Raw genomic sequence first — 15,716 nt, 5'->3', positions numbered from 1 at the left:
CATTGGTAAGGCAGAACATGGGATGCTAAAGGCACGTACCAACAAAGTGGTATGCACTGCTGTCCATTTGGATAAAACCATTTGTGTATTTAAGTGGAACTGTCAAAGGAGGAAAAATAAAAAAATTCAGGAGAATGGACCCATGTTTGGATGATACCCCACTCTGTCACCTCTCCAGTTCGACGTGAACGTATATCTGCTTCCCATTCGGAACTTATTCCCACCTTCCCCACTCCATGTTGGAAAAAAGGGAACACACTCTAAGACGATCCCTTCGAAAAATGTGATGCCTTCAGGGCAGTCCATCCACTTACACCCCCGTACATATGTAATATCAAAAGGGGTGAGACCCTTTCTAAGATGTTCTTCCCATGTATGCCCGCTTCGCTCAGCTTCACCCCGTCGTCAGTCCATGGGTAGGTGGAAGAATACGATGCCGAGTGGGGTAGATATACTGCAGACAATGCGTTCGGGTAAGTATCCCTAGGGATTCACTTTTTTTTTTTTGCGCCTGAGGTTAAGCTTCTCCCCCCTTTAGACATATACACAAAAAAGGACCACGCAGGGGGGCAGTGTGACGCACGTGGAGTTAGCGATGTTCACTTTGCAGCGTTCGCGGAAAATATGAAAAGTGAAAAAAAAAAAAAAAAAAAAAAAAAAAAAAAAAACCAGTAAAGAAGGGGGGGAGAAGGCATGTCACTGCTGAGCATAAGCAATGCTGTATGTGCAAGGCACGGAGATGGAAAAAAAAAAAAAAAAAAAAAAAAATCCACTTAAGAAAAATGAGCGAATAGGGGCATCCCTGAAAAATGGCCAGTAAGCAAGTGTGACCTCCGAACGGGCAGCTGCGATTTGGAAGGAGCAATTTGGAAGCGGAAATTTGTGAAGGGCCATATGCAGAGGGCCATCACACAGGACGAATTGCACACTGTGGGCACGAGGGGAAGACAATACAAAGCGAGGGGCGCAATTCGCGAACGCAGAAACGCGTCCAACGTGAGGCAGTCCATGCTAGGTCGAAGGCACCTTCATACGCTCCACGTCCATGTATGATGCATAGCAGGGTAAAATGGAACAAGAAATTTACCCTATTGTGAAGGGCTAGCAGCTGGGAAGGCACTTCGAGGGGGATTTTTTTTCTTTTTTTTTTTACTTCCCTCCGTTAGCATCCTTACCCTGGTGAATCCATTCCCACATAGCCAGACGTAATCAATGCGATAGGAAGTGGACGCACAGTGAGCATTTACAACCTGCACGCACATACACCCCGTGCCTGTGTCCACGCCTATGTTCATGCATCTCCCTCCCCCCCAGCCAGCTAGACAACCAAGGCACCCTCACCACAACCGTACCAAACCATGAATAGACATAGAGAAAAGAACGACCATGTGAGCGTAAACAACAAGAGCTGCCCCGATGATGAAGCAACTAACAGAAGGAATAGAAACACCAACAATGAGCAGCCACGTCAAGTAGACAAATCCCACAATGAGAGGAGAGTAAATTCTGCACAAGCTGTTATGTATGCTTCGAAAGCCATTCGTGGGAGCAACCCTCAGAGTGAAAAAGCAGATGCATCAACGAAGAGAGCAAACCTTATTACTGTCCAGAGGCAACTACACAGTACCCTTTCCAAAACGGAAAAGGAGAAACGAGACCTCAAGCGTGACTTCCTTCGGAGGGGAGATTATTACACACACGTAGATGGGCCAGACCTTTGTGATGAAAAATTAAAGGCGGAAAATCGCCTGCACTGTTCAGGTAGAAAAACGGACCCATCCTCAACCATTCGTACACAGTTAACACAGAAGAAGGATATTATCCTGATCAGGCCGAAGAAGAATAACAACAGTTGGGACTCGGCCTGCAAGAGGAAAATCAATTGGGATGACGCATTAGAAAATAAAAAACGCAAACCATCCCATTCGCACGATAAGGGTGGTCACAATAGTGGGAGCGCCATTTCTTGTGCCAGCGTGGTGGAAGGAAAAGAACAGAAAAGAGGTGAGGAAGCGGAGCATCCACGTAGAAGCGTCACTGGTGAAAATTCCCATATTGGCTCTATTGGTAGGATGTTGCCAGTAGGAGAACAGAGGAGAAGAGACGAACTTAGTGGAGGAGACCCCAGAATGAGGCCATGTGTAAGCGGCAGAACATCCGAAGGGACAAGCCTTGCAATAGAAGAGAGGCGAGGCGAATCGTCTGCTTTTGCTTTAACTCCGAATGATAAGCTAGAAGATGTGTCTCTAAAAGGAGGAAGCAGGAGAGAGCACCCTTGGGGGGTGCACATTAAACCTAAGGAAGACCTCTCACATGGTTCATACGTCGACGTGGTGAAGGATGATGGGAACAGCACCGTTGGGGCAATCCCAAAGGGTGGTCCACCAATCAGTGAAGAGGTGGATGAACCTATAGAGTGCAAAGAACAGAAGGGAAGAGAGGAGAAAAGAATAAACACAGGTCAGGCAGATCAAAGGGAGGCTCCCCTAAATAGGGACACATCCATCAGTGCTATAGAAAAGGGTGAAGGGAAGGAAAAATGTATACACTCCAGGGAGGATTCTTTTTCTTTTCGGAAGAGAAGCATGGGTGAGGAGAGGACAGATGAGATAGCTGTTTACATGGTTAGCAGATGGAATTCCCAATCCGCAAGTCGCGACCACACGGACAGAGCATTACCTCCAGGTGGACACACCGAAGGAGGAAACAAAAAAGGTCCTACTGGCACCCACCTTTTTAGCGAAATTAGAAACGCGTATAAAGAGAGGATGTCCAGTGATCTACAGATAAGTCGTCCAATGAAAAAACCACCAGAGGATGAATCATCACATGTGTTGCAACGGAGGGGGGAACTGTCTACCCATAATTATTCAGATGACGGTGAGGTAGAGAAGGGGCTAAGGGGGACATACAAAAGTGGTGAATCGGTTAGGGACACACTTTTAGACGCAGAGCGTATTCCCCACGCCAACGAGGATACAGACATGGTTCAACAAAGCGTTGCTCTCCATGAAGGCAATGCACCTGCCACTGGTGCGGCAGTAGGGGAACCTCCCTCTAAAGCGCAGAGGGAGGAGGCACCCCCGCCCAACAGACGCTTCGCCGCTCACACGCTCTCCTCGAACAGTAAAAACATAAAAACGATAAAGGGGAACTTCAAACAGGGACAGAAGAAAGGAACCCCAGCTAGCCAAAAGGGAAACGCAATTCCCAAAGGAGCGGCTACACAATTGATAAAAACGAACAACAAAGGGATTATACAAAATGAGGGGGAAAGAAAAAATACAATTTTTCCATCTAGTAAGAGGGATAAAGACAGCTCAGGGGTGACCTTCACGCGGGGCGTCAGCAGAAAGGCAGACGGAACGGATGCACCCGACGGGTTGGTAATTCCGTATTGTCACCTCTCTGCCCGATCAGCTCTACCAAAAGGAGAAAAAGACAAATCAGATAAGACAACTCAAATGAGAAAATTTTATGGACAGTTCGGGTCAAGTAGAGGGATGGCAACGCATGGTAGGAATCCTCCAGGGGTGGGATCATCTATAATGAGAAGGATGAACGGTCACCCGGGGGGAGTCCAAAGGGGGTCGAAGGGTAAAGACGTGGGAAGGGGAAACCCCAACGAGGAGGCAACTAACCCAATGGAGGGGCCGTCTACGCTTCTGCCTCGAACAAATCTGGTCGTGGGCGATGGGGAGAGGATCAAAAGACACAACGGATTCGGAGGCAATAAGGGTATCCAAAGTCATAACTATGGGCATAGCCGCAACGAATTGCCGTCCCGGGGACTCCAAGCAAAAACCACCAACGTTGTAGTGAAGAGAAACCCGCACGGGAAAGACAACAGCAGTAGTAATAGTAACAGCTCAGTGAAAACGTCCAGGACGTTGCTAAGCAGCGCCAGCAGCAGTTCATTCAGGGGTGCCAAAGGGTTGCCAAGCGAAAGGGGGAATAAAATAACGACGCAGTTGTACAAACAAGGTAGTAGGAACCGTCGGGGGGAGGACGAAAACATAACGGGAACCACCAAACGGAACAAAGATAATTACAACAATAGCTCGTCTTCGATGAGCAAGCGGTCGGAAAATGCCATCGGTAGTAAGAGCGAACTGAGCAGGAGGAGACCACTGGTGCACATGTCCAAATGTAGAGGCAACGCAGATGCAGCAAACATGGGTTCTAGTTATATCATAGAATCCAGGACAAACACAGAGGAGAAACCTAGTAAAGATGAATCCCCCAGATGCAACCTCACCCATTTTAGCAACTCAAAAAAGGGAAGTAAGAAGAGCCACCTCAATTATAAGGATCCCATAAGTGAAGAAATGGAAAGACACCGAATGGATCAGAAAAAAAAAAAAAATGTAAAAAGCAATTCCATTCCTCCGGGGAATATGAACAAAGGCGGGAGGAGCAACAATTCAAAGAATATTTTTTTGGCTGGACAGCATGACTGCAGTGGGGAGGGAGAAGACGGAGAGGCGAAGAACCAGGGGGGGAGTAGGTCCTCCACATTTAGAAAACGCAGCGATAGCTACGACGAGAGGGGAAAACACCCAAAGGGGGGAGAAAGTACTTCTGGTACAGGTGGGCGTAGTAACAACGGGGGAGGAAGATCCTTCGCAAAGGAGACGCTGAGTGATAACTCACGCAGGCAGGATTCGAGCAGTTCAGCTAGCCAACGGGAAAGGAAGGAAATATCCTACTTTGAGTGGCTAGCTAGGGAGAAGAGAAAGAAGGAGGAAGGTATGAACACAGGCGAAGGAACAGCTGCATGCGATGGTGCATCTACACAAAGACGATCAGCAGAAGGAGAGGCCATTCCCTGCGAGGTCGGTGAGAAGAATCCACTGAGCGACGCACTGCAGGAGGAGCACTACCACTTGATGCTACAACCACTGAGCGCCTTCAACCTGAAGCAAAACGAAAGGCATTTCGAGCAGGAAGATTTTATAGTAGATAAAAACCCCATAGGGAATGGAAGGACAGGACTAGTTTTTAAAGCGATTATAAAAAAGGAAAACGAATATGTAGCATTAAAAGTTATGGCAAAGGATACCATCGCTTCGTTGAATATCGAGAGACAAGTGCTGAAGGAAATAATAATCCAGGCAAGCTTAAGTCATAAAAATATTTTGCAGTTAATAGCGTATTTTGAAGATAGAACCCGTTTATTTTTGATTCTGGAGCTAGCCAATGGGGGATCCATAAGAAACAAAATGAAGTCAGATGCACAACCGTTGGTGGAAGAACAAGTAGCATTGTACGTCTACCAAATTGCAGATGCATTGGCCTACCTGCATAAATTTAATATAATCCACAGGGACCTAAAACCAGACAACATTCTGTTGCACCACTCGGATGAATATAAAGGAGACCACATTTATAAATACGGGGTGGTTAAAATTGCTGACTTTGGATTCTCTTGCCAGCTGAAAAATAAAAGACAAAAGAGAAGCACCTTCTGTGGGACCGTCGATTATATGCCTCCCGAAATAATAAACCAGATTCCCTACGACTGTAACGTCGACTTGTGGTGCTTGGGCATTGTGATCTTTGAGCTGCTTGTCGGCTTTCCCCCATTTACAGACGACACGCAGGTGGGTCTAGCAGTGTAGTGACATCGTTTCGTCGTTTCGTCGTTGCGTTGTTGTTGCGTAAGGGAGGTGTTTCCCATGCCGCCGTGTGCAATCCTTATAAAATCCCCACCCCCGTTCAACCGCAGGAGCGCATATTCAGCCAAATCAAGGAACTGAACTTCCACTTCCCCAAGGCAATTTCCTTGCAGGCACGGGACCTCATACTGAAGGTGCGCGCATTAGTGTGTTTCCTCCTCTATTCTATTACTTATCTTATCTTATCTTATCTCATCTTATCTTATGTGGTCTCATCTCAGCGGTGTCTGCCCATACGGGCGAATAGCAGTCGACCCCCGAGCATCGACCCATGCATGTCCCTTTTCGTTTCATCTTTTTATATGCTTTCCCTTTCCCGGCGCAGCTATGCAGTAGAACGGCGGACGAGCGTATTTCAGCCGAAGAGGTTAAGACCCACCCGTGGGTCAAGCAGTTCCTTTAGGGGATAATTATCATTATCGTTATCATTATCATTATCATTATCGTTATCGTTATCGTTGTTGTTGTTGTCTGGAGCGCCCCGCGGGGAGAAGTTTATCCAGCCGTAATGACCACGCAAAGAAGAGGAAACAAAAAAAAACACCTACGTGCGGGTGTGCGGCACATTTGAGCAACACACACACAGTTGTAGATTGCCACGGGTACCTATCCTGATAAGTTCCCAAAAGGACAATTCGCTACTCCCCAGTGGTACTGTTGAATGAGTTCCCAGTTTTGTTTCATCCTCGCCACTTAGCGCATATTTTATTTTATTTTTTTTTTTTTTTTTGTATGTACACGAAATTTGCCTTACACAAGGGTTTTTACATTTTTGAAGATTAAAAAGGATTTTGCTTTTTTTTTTTTTTTTTTTTTTTTTTTTTTCTGTGCATTGGCTAGCTAGCTAGCTATTTCTCGTTCGAACTAACCACAACATGATTAGGCTTTCTTTGCGACTTCGTTAATTTATAAATTTTTTTGTGACGCGTTTGATAGTAGCGGCAGAAGGTTGTCTTTTCTTTTTGCTCCTCTCGGGGAAGTAGCCTGTGTGGTCTATGCAGGTGCCTACTCATCCCCACTGCGCCCCCTTTTTTGTGTCTTGCCAATGAAGCTGTTTCACGCCTTGGTGTTGCTCATTTTACCCCTCGCTCGGTTCACAAGGGGGGAAAACCCAAGTGGTGGTAGCGGCGATGGAAGCAGTGGGGGGGTAGTGTTCCCCCGCGACTTCGAGAAAGACATGAACGAACTTGACTTAAGCGGCCTCGAGGAAGACATCGAAGGTTGGGGGGAGCCCCTTGCATAAAAAAGAATTTTTCATGAACGGCCCTATCAGGAGAATTGTTCCTTCTGAGGGATGTCATACGAATGGGGAGAAAAAAGGCATACCTGAGAAACCCCCCGAACAAAGCAATCCCTATGCATGCACCTTTCCACCACGTGGTTCCCACGCAGGCATCGATGAAGTAGAACACAAGGATTACTACCAGTACGTGACGCAGTTGTACGTCTACGTTCGCATAGACAAAAAATATGTAAGCAACAGTAGTGAGGAGTTGGGCAGAGGGGGGCACGTCTGTAGCTATTGCCACACCAATCACTACTGCTATCCTCACCGCTTTACACCACTTTATGCCGCTTCCCCCCAGAGGACGTTCCGGAACCACCTGCAGCTGATCCGCCTCGGGGAGAAGTACATGACTCTGTTGCAAAACGCAATGATTAACGTCCAAATGAAGAAAACTGGAGTTGGGATCTTCACGTGTTTTTACCAGGACAAAGGTGGCTTCATCGGACGACACACACAATGTGCACACGTTGGTGTAGTCAGGCATGCACATGCGTAGACACATGTGGATGGTCCATACACACCTTCGGGAAATGTTTCCTTCCTCCTCCCCCTCCGCAGCCATGACGGAAAACCTAGTTACGTACTTCCTAATGCAGAAGGAGGTGGACTTCTTGGAAGTCGGTTTCGACAGGCGCTTCCCAGGTGGGAATTCGTTCACCCTCCCTTCGCAAATGGGAATTCACGTGTATATGCGCCTGCCGGTGTAACCACTACTCACTTTTCACCCCTTCCTTTGCGCTCCGAAGAGGGAAGATCTGAACCCATTGTCGATGTTGACGAGAGGATCGAGCCACAGGGGCAATCAGACGAGGAGTTATAGGGTACTAAAGAAGAAGTAAAGAATCCGTGGTAACGAACCGGCGGTGAGGATGAAGTGTTCTCCCGTTATGAACAGTCAGGGGAATCATTTGGGAAGAAAAATCAGCATGCCTGAACATGGCTTATAAGGACGTTAAACCGAATTGGCACCAATGGGGTATTCCCCTTTCATTTTTTTTTTTTTTTTTCCTAATGCTAATGTGTGTTCTTTTAAGGAGAGAACCCTTCCCAAGTGAGTTTTTCAAAAAAAAAAAAAAAAAAAAAAATTATAGTACATGTTATTAAACAAACAGGTGAGGATCCCTCTCTCCTTCGGTTGTCCATGGGGTTATGCTTCTTCAAGTCGGCAAATCTGTTGGTGTCAGTTTGGATTAATCCTCATGCGGTCGACGTTGGACGTGTTTATCTAAGTAGGAGGAGGAGCACATGCAGTATATTTACGAAGAGGGAATGTAATTCCCTTTTTTCTTCTACACCGGGGTGGGGATAGGTGAGCACAGTGCCGCTCTCACTCTGCACACGAACCATGAAGGCAGGGGTTTGTAAATAGCCGCACGAGCAACAGATTCCGGTCCAAGACCACTTTCCTAGCTTCGCGCTGCACTGGGGAGGGGGAGACCACATACGGAATGAACACACGCCGTGACTGCCGTTGGACATATTAACTAAGCCAGACAGCTATCTGAGTAGGGCGACCAGAACGCGTAGAAGTGGCCCACGCATGCATTACATTTTTGTTTGGACAAATTAATACGCCCTTCATTTTGTTCTCGGTGAGGAGCCACTCCTTCTTCTCGATGAAGATGCTCGTGCAGGAATGACCGTACTGTGGAAGGGGAAAAAAGGGTAGTGGTGGTGGTGGAAAATGTAGAAGTGGGGAAAAGGTCAAACATGTGAACAACGCGACCAGCATGGGTGGTGTCCCCTTAAATGGCGCAACGCCGCATAACATAGTGATAAATCCAGGCGAGCATCTGGGGAGGGAATTCCGGGGAGACCACTTCACCTCTGCTGCTGCTCTGCCAAGTGGTTGGTTACCTTTTTCTTAATCTTGTACTTGTCCAACTCGTGCTGAATGATGTCATTGTCGTTGAAGAGGGTAAACCTGCAAAGTCTGCAAAGGGAAGTGATCATTTAGAGGTGATGCAGTGGGGACGTATCGGTGGGGGGTCGCACAAATGGCCAGCCGATTCGCTACGCAGAAACGTGGTAAACGTGACAAACGTGCTAAACGTGGCAGCCGCTTATAGAGCCTTACTTGCACCTAAATTTGTACGTGGGTTCTGGCTCATTTTTGAGGTTCAAGCATTTTAGCTGCTCCAGCGCACCCCGGTCGCGCTTTATCTCTTCATAGACACGGTGGTATTCGCTTCGTCCCTTTGGGGGGGAAAAGGTGAACATGTGGGGAGACCAATAATGTGTTGGTGGTAACGTGCAGGCTGCGTCAGGTAAGTTAGGACGAGCCAATCGACTACTGCTCTTTATATGGTAGGAGCAGTGGCACCCTCATCACTATTGCGGAACGGTTTGTTGCAAAGTAACATGGGTGGGAAAAAAAAAAAAAAAAAAAAAAAAAAAAAACATGGGGAAGCTAAACTATGGTACAAACATGGGCATCTATCCCTCCCCCCTGACACTACACGTGCAAATACGCATGAACACACGCATATATATACAGGTGAAGGTGCACTTCTGTCCACTAAAACTCGCGCCGCTGTCGCAACGCATCGGATGAGTATATGCGGGGGGAGTCTCCCTCCCTTTTATTCAGTTTCTTTTTGAAGTTACATCTAAGGTGTAGTTCATCCTCTCGTAGAGAAGCAGCTGCCTGTAGAAGTTTTCATTCGGGTGGGCGAAGGGGTAGCGATCTTTTAGAGTGGCGAAATTCTCGGCAATGCTCTTCCCATTTTTCTTCGAAATGTAAGACAAAATGATAGACGAGCAACGAGAAATACCAGCCATGCAATGGACCAACACATTTTTCTCATTCCTAATCACGTCATCGATGAAGGCATGGGCCCTGTCCACGTGGTTAAGGATGTTCTCGTCGAAGGTGTCTAGGATATCCAAATACATATGCTTCATTTTGTATACATTGCTGGAAGGGATGGTTTTATTTTTTTCATCCCTCAGGGTTCTATTCAGCTGGCATACCGTTTGCGTGCTTCTTTGTTGCCCATTCGGGGGGGTCTTCCCATCCTGTTCGCTAGGCACGTTTAAATTTTCGGCACTTCTCGACATACCCTCGGGGTGGTTCCCCTCCTTTGGACTAGAACTGGTACCCTTCCTGTGAGATAAAGTTTTCTGATCCGCCAAACTGCTGCTTCTCTGTCTGGTTCGGTTCTCCCCCCCTTCGTTGCTCTGCGGTGCGTCGACTTCGTCTACCATTCCACCGATGCAATCCTTTGTCTCCTCGTTTACCGATGCTGATGCTGGCACTTCATCCTCCTCGACGGAGATGCAATCCACCTCTACGTCGTCCTTCAAGTTTTCCATCGCTTTAACATAATCATCGATGGTCTCCTTGGTAATTTTCTTCTTAAGAATTTCATGTGGGTAAATAATATAATCGTAGTGTGCATACGGTTTTGCAAAAAGGTCCCCCCCGTCGGTTGGTTCGTCGACCGCATTGTTGCTACAGGGGGTAATTTTTGCGGCCGAATTAGGGTCATTTTTCACTGGTGAGACGCTCTGACATAGTGGCAAGGGGGAGTGGTCCCATCCTCCGGGGTCCCTCAAGAATTCCCCCTTGCAGTTTAAAAACTTGTCTTTGTAGAAAATCTTCCTGTTCTCCTTGGGGTCGTGGTGACACCACTCGATGCTCATGCAACGGAAGCACGTCAGCACCCCCCCTATGTTTAAATTTATCAGGTGGTAAATATCGTTCGCATTGTACACGTTGCTAATGTATATGTGGTCGAACACTTTGACGATCATTTTGGTGGGTAGGTCTCTGTGTGCACGTGGTGGTAAACAAGGGGGGGAGTCAGCAAGTGTCACTCGCACATGCTTCACCCCAATTTGTGGCGTGACGCGCTAACGGGAAAGCTTCTCTTCAGGGCAGAATTATGTGAAGTGTATCGGCTTAGCTAACCTTTGCAAAATTATTTTTTGCGCAATCTTCCTACATCCCTACAGAAGGTACATTTCCCGTCCGTGGCGGATACCATCACGCAGCATTCATCATACGTCGTGTGTTTCAATTTCTGATGAATGGCTTTTATGCAGCTATTTTTTTTTTTTTTTTTCTCTTTTTTACCTGACTTGTTCATACATTTTTAGTGCCTTATTTGTTATTTTTTTTTTTTTTTTTTTCCACGTGGGAACATTTTAACGCCAATTTGGAGTCAATTATTATTTATTTATTTTTTTTTTTTTTTTTTGTGTTAGCTTCCACAAATTGGAGGAATACATATTATCACGCCACGTGAACGTTCTTGCAACTTCTCTTGGCGCCTCCATCCATTTTGTGTTTCCCTCTCAGATGAGCAGCAAGCACAAGCGCGAATTAGCTTGACACGATCATTTCTTTTGTGAGGCTCTCCATGATGATATGATAGTTGCTTAAAAGGAGGTATCCCTAACGAGCCCCTTTGCATATGGGCTGCATTCTTTAAAGGCCCATTTGTGTGATCATCTTCCAACAGGCCGATTGGCGCATGGAAGCAACGTATATGTTATTTCCTCCCCGATTGTGTTGCGAGTTAGCAACGTCGTGTAGCATCACGGCTTAGTGATAATTTCTACTCCCCGTTTCAACCGTTGTAGTAGTTACTGCCTGCTTCACCGAAAGGGATCTACCCAATGGGGGCGAAGCGCGGTGAGTACGATGCGGAAAAACGGGAGGGAGGGAAGAAGCACAAGTATGGCAAGGAGGAAATGAACGGAGGGGGGCATCTATCGGGGGAGGTCGAATACGACCTGGAGATAGAGACCCGCCTGGAGGATGAAGAATCGGAGAACCACATCGGAAGTGGCCCCACCGGCACAATCGCACGCAATCACAACAACAACCACATAAACATAGGTAACCTAAAAGAGGAGGTAGTCCAAAACGACTTCAATAACGATGACCTCGATGACAAGACCCTCGGGTTGGTAAAAGACAAATCTATTAGAAGAAGAGAAAATGAATTCCAGAGGAGAAAGTATGACTATATTATGTCTCCTGGGAGGGCGGACCCGTTTGGGGAGAAGAGTCCATCCCCCGGGGAAAGAACCTACGCAGATGTAATGATGGATATAAAAAAGGAGAGTAACAAAATGAAGCTTTCCAAGGGTTCTGCAAAAGATGTTGCAGCGGGGGGGAGTAGAAAGATGCGGTGGGGGGTCACAGAAAGTGACGCCGTTGGGACAGAACCGGGGGAGTCCACCACGTTAAGTAAAGCAAATGAAGTGATGAAGAAGGAACAAGGAAAAAGTAAGTGGGATTCCTTATCCGAAGAGGAGAGAAAAGCCACCAGTTTTGGTAATATGCCTACGCCCGCACCGTCCAAGTGGGTTGATACGCCATTCGTACTGAACGACGGGGGTGGAGTGAAGAAGAAGAAAATTTCCAGGTGGGATAAAGTCGGGGAAGGGACTGCTGCACCAGCGGCCGATAGTCTCTCCCAAAGTGATATGATGAAAACGCCAAAAGTTGTTGGACTTGGTGGGGCTACCCCTGGTGGTATGATGAAAACGCCGTATCTCATGCCTGGAAGTGGGAACTTTGTAAATACGCCATATGTGATGAACCAATTGGGTACCGCCCCAACGATGCTCACACCCATGACACCGGGGATGGCTTCCGTCTCCGTCGACTCGATAATAAAAATGAAAATAAAAAACGAAATGGAGATGCGAAACAGACCACTAACGGATGAAGATTTGGATGAGTTGCTTCCCTCTGAAGGGTATGAAATAGTGCAGCCCCCGGAGGAATATGAGGCAATAAGGAGGAACAAATTAAAGGTGTTTTTTAAGACCATGGCTAGCACTGCGGGGACGCCCTTCCTGATGGGTAGTGGAACGGTCGGAGGAGGCACCACCTCCCTACCGGATGATAAAACGGGTGAGCATACCACAGGTGTGATGCAAACCCCTTACACAAATAATAACAGGATGAATAGTACCCTAATTAGTGGGACTCTTCCCAGCGGCACCCCTTTTTACGAAATTCCAACCGCTACGACCAGCCAAATGAAGGACGCAGAGGGGGCAGATGCACAGTCAGTTTTGCAAAGTAGCCAATTCCAAATAAACAACCCCCAATTGTTAAGTGAGTTAAAGTATGTGCAGCTAAAAAATGAGGACTTCATCTATTTTAGCAAGTTGTTTCAAACGGTAGATGAGAGCGACTTATCACAGGATGAGCTGAAGGAGAGGAAACTTATGATTCTTCTTCTTAAGGTAAAGAATGGAACCCCTTCTGTTAGACGGGCAGCTCTAAGAGCCATCACAGATAAGGTGAAGGAACTGGGTCCAGAAACCTTGTTCAACTTAATTCTCCCCCTAATGATGCACAACACGTTAGAGGACCAGGAGAGACATCTTCTCGTAAAAGTCATTGATCGAATTCTTTTCAAACTGGACGATTTAGTTAGACCATATGTGCATAAAATTTTAGTTGTCATTGAGCCGTTGCTGATTGACGAGGATTATTACGCCAGAGTGGAAGGAAGAGAGATAATAAGCAATCTAGCCAAAGCGGCAGGATTGGCAACGATGATTGGTATTATGAGACCAGACATAGACCACCCAGATGAGTATGTGAGGAATACCACCGCTAGGGCATTTGCTGTTGTTGCATCTGCACTTGGTATTCCATCCTTGATTCTGTTTTTGAAGGCTGTCTGCCAATCGAAGAAAAATTGGGAAGCCAGACACACAGGAATAAAGATCGTTCAGCAGATTGCTATTCTAATGGGTTGTGCCGTTTTGCCGCATCTGAGACAGTTGGTTTCTATAGTGGCTCATGGGTTGCACGATGAACAACAGAAGGTAAAGACCATCACTGCGTTGGCCATAGCGGCCTTAGCAGAAGCAGCAGCACCGTATGGGATCGAAGCGTTTGATTCTGTTTTGAGACCTCTCTGGAAGGGTATCGCAGAACATAGAGGTAAAGTATTGGCTGCTTTTTTGAAAGCCATCGGATTGATCATCCCGCTTATGGACCCATACCATGCAAGTTACTACACGAGGGAAGTTATGGTCATCCTCATAAATGAATTTAACTCCCCCGATGAAGAAATGAAAAAGGTTGTCCTAAAGTGTGTGAAGCAGTGCATACAAACGGAGGGTATTGAAAAGGATTACATTAACCAAGAAGTGGTGAACCCATTTTTTGAAAAATTTTGGGTTCTAAGAAGTAGCCACGATAAGAGGAATCTACATCTAATAGTCGAAACGACGGTTGAAATTTCAAACAAAATAGGAGGAGCAGTTGTTATTGCCAGGATAGTGGATGACCTGAAGGATCCCTCTGAGCAGTTCAGAAAAATGGTCATGCAGACTATACAAAGCATTGTAAATAATCAGGGGGTAGACGACATAGACCAGACGTTAGAGGAGCAGCTCATCGATGGGATTTTATACGCCTTCCAGGAGCAAGCCTCAGAGGACTATTACGTTCTGTTGAACTCCTTCGATGCGATAGTAAATAAGCTGCAAGTGAGGATGAAGCCCTACCTACCCCAAATAGCAGGAATCATCCGATGGAGACTGAACACCCCGTTGCCAAAAATTAGACAACAGAGTGCAGAACTGATTGCCCGAATTGCTAACCTAATGCACCTCTGTGAGGAGCACCAAATGTTGGGCCATTTAGCACTGTACCTGTATGAGTACCTTGGGGAGGAATACCCCGAAGTGCTTGGAAACATCATCGGTGCGTTAAAATCCATTGTAGTCGTTTTGGGCGTGCAAAATATGACTCCACCGATAAAGGACCTCCTACCGAGAATAACCCCAATTCTAAAGAACAGACATGAGAAGGTACAAGAAAATGTGATCGACCTGATTGGGATCATTGCAGACAAGGGAGGAGACTTGGTTTCTCCAAAGGAGTGGGATCGCATCTGTTTCGACCTAATTGAATTGTTAAAATCAAACAAAAAATTAATTAGAAGAGCAACTATCCAGACGTTTGGCTATATAGCCAGAACGATTGGACCCTTTGAAGTTTTAACAGTTCTACTAAATAACTTACGGGTTCAGGAGAGACAACTAAGAGTGTGCACCACCGTTGCCATTGCGATCGTAGCAGATACATGTCTTCCCTATTCCGTCCTGGCTGCACTAATGAATGAATACAGAACCCAGGATCTGAACGTGCAGAATGGAGTGCTAAAGGCTTTATCCTTCATGTTCGAATACATTGGGGAAATTGCAAAAGATTACGTCTACGCAGTGGTGCCTTTGCTTGAGCATGCTCTCATGGATCGAGATTTAGTGCATAGACAAATTGCCACGTGGGCTTGCAAGCACTTGGCACTTGGTTGCTTTGGACTAAACAGAGAAGACGCATTAATCCACCTGCTAAACTACGTGTGGCCAAACATTTTTGAGACGTCTCCACATCTGATCCAGGCAGTCATTGATTCTATTGACGGGTTCAGGGTGGCCCTCGGACCTGCCATCATCTTCCAGTATCTAGTGCAGGGCATTTTTCACCCCTCCAGAAAGGTGCGCGAAATTTATTGGAAAATCTACAACAACGTTTACATCGGTCACCAGGATAGTCTCGTCCCCATCTACCCCCCGTTTGAGCGTCTCGACGACAGCAACTTCGCGCGTGACGAGCTGCGCTACACGTTGTAATGACTGATTAGGGGGTGCACTGCCACATTACCACCAGCTGCACCTGCACTACGTTCACCTTTTTTTGTTTTTGTGTTTCCCCAAGTGGTTCGTTCGGAGGGCTGAAAAGGTGGTGCACAGTCGTCACGGCG

At 46.6% G+C, this 15,716-nt stretch overlaps 4 protein-coding genes across 4 annotated transcripts; 3 read left to right on the top strand and 1 right to left on the bottom strand.

Moving 5' to 3' along the window:
- Window positions 1-1,358: 1,358 nt before the first annotated feature.
- On the top strand, window positions 1,359-6,081 carry PCOAH_00020220 (Serine/threonine protein kinase; the record flags this gene model as incomplete). Its single annotated transcript, XM_020058831.1, has 3 exons — window positions 1,359-5,603; window positions 5,729-5,812; window positions 6,004-6,081. 3 exons carry the CDS (start codon window positions 1,359-1,361, stop codon window positions 6,079-6,081), a joined length of 4,407 nt encoding a protein of 1,468 aa, XP_019914480.1.
- A 642-nt stretch (window positions 6,082-6,723) lies between these two features.
- Window positions 6,724-7,786, top strand: PCOAH_00020210 (Uncharacterized protein; the record flags this gene model as incomplete). Its single annotated transcript, XM_020058830.1, has 5 exons — window positions 6,724-6,898; window positions 7,071-7,150; window positions 7,265-7,397; window positions 7,525-7,608; window positions 7,713-7,786. The coding sequence occupies 5 exons, from the start codon at window positions 6,724-6,726 to the stop codon at window positions 7,784-7,786; spliced, it is 546 nt and encodes a 181-aa protein (XP_019914333.1).
- Window positions 7,787-8,146: 360 nt separating this feature from the next.
- PCOAH_00020200 (Dual-specificity protein phosphatase) lies at window positions 8,147-10,722 on the bottom strand (the record flags this gene model as incomplete). Its single annotated transcript, XM_020058829.1, has 6 exons — window positions 8,147-8,191; window positions 8,311-8,388; window positions 8,516-8,611; window positions 8,824-8,899; window positions 9,044-9,162; window positions 9,574-10,722. 6 exons carry the CDS (start codon window positions 10,720-10,722, stop codon window positions 8,147-8,149), a joined length of 1,563 nt encoding a protein of 520 aa, XP_019914632.1.
- Window positions 10,723-11,589: 867 nt separating this feature from the next.
- PCOAH_00020190 (Splicing factor) lies at window positions 11,590-15,585 on the top strand (the record flags this gene model as incomplete). The annotated part of the gene is made up of 1 exon (XM_020058828.1): window positions 11,590-15,585. One exon carries the CDS (start codon window positions 11,590-11,592, stop codon window positions 15,583-15,585), a length of 3,996 nt encoding a protein of 1,331 aa, XP_019914442.1.
- Window positions 15,586-15,716: the final 131 nt, after the last annotated feature.

The sequence above is a fragment of the Plasmodium coatneyi genome, chromosome 8 (genome assembly GCF_001680005.1).
Source record: "Plasmodium coatneyi strain Hackeri chromosome 8, complete sequence".
Classification (NCBI taxonomy): domain Eukaryota; phylum Apicomplexa; class Aconoidasida; order Haemosporida; family Plasmodiidae; genus Plasmodium; species Plasmodium coatneyi.
The sequence above is the reverse complement of the archived record's forward strand: the minus strand, read 5'-3'. Positions and strand labels throughout refer to the sequence as shown.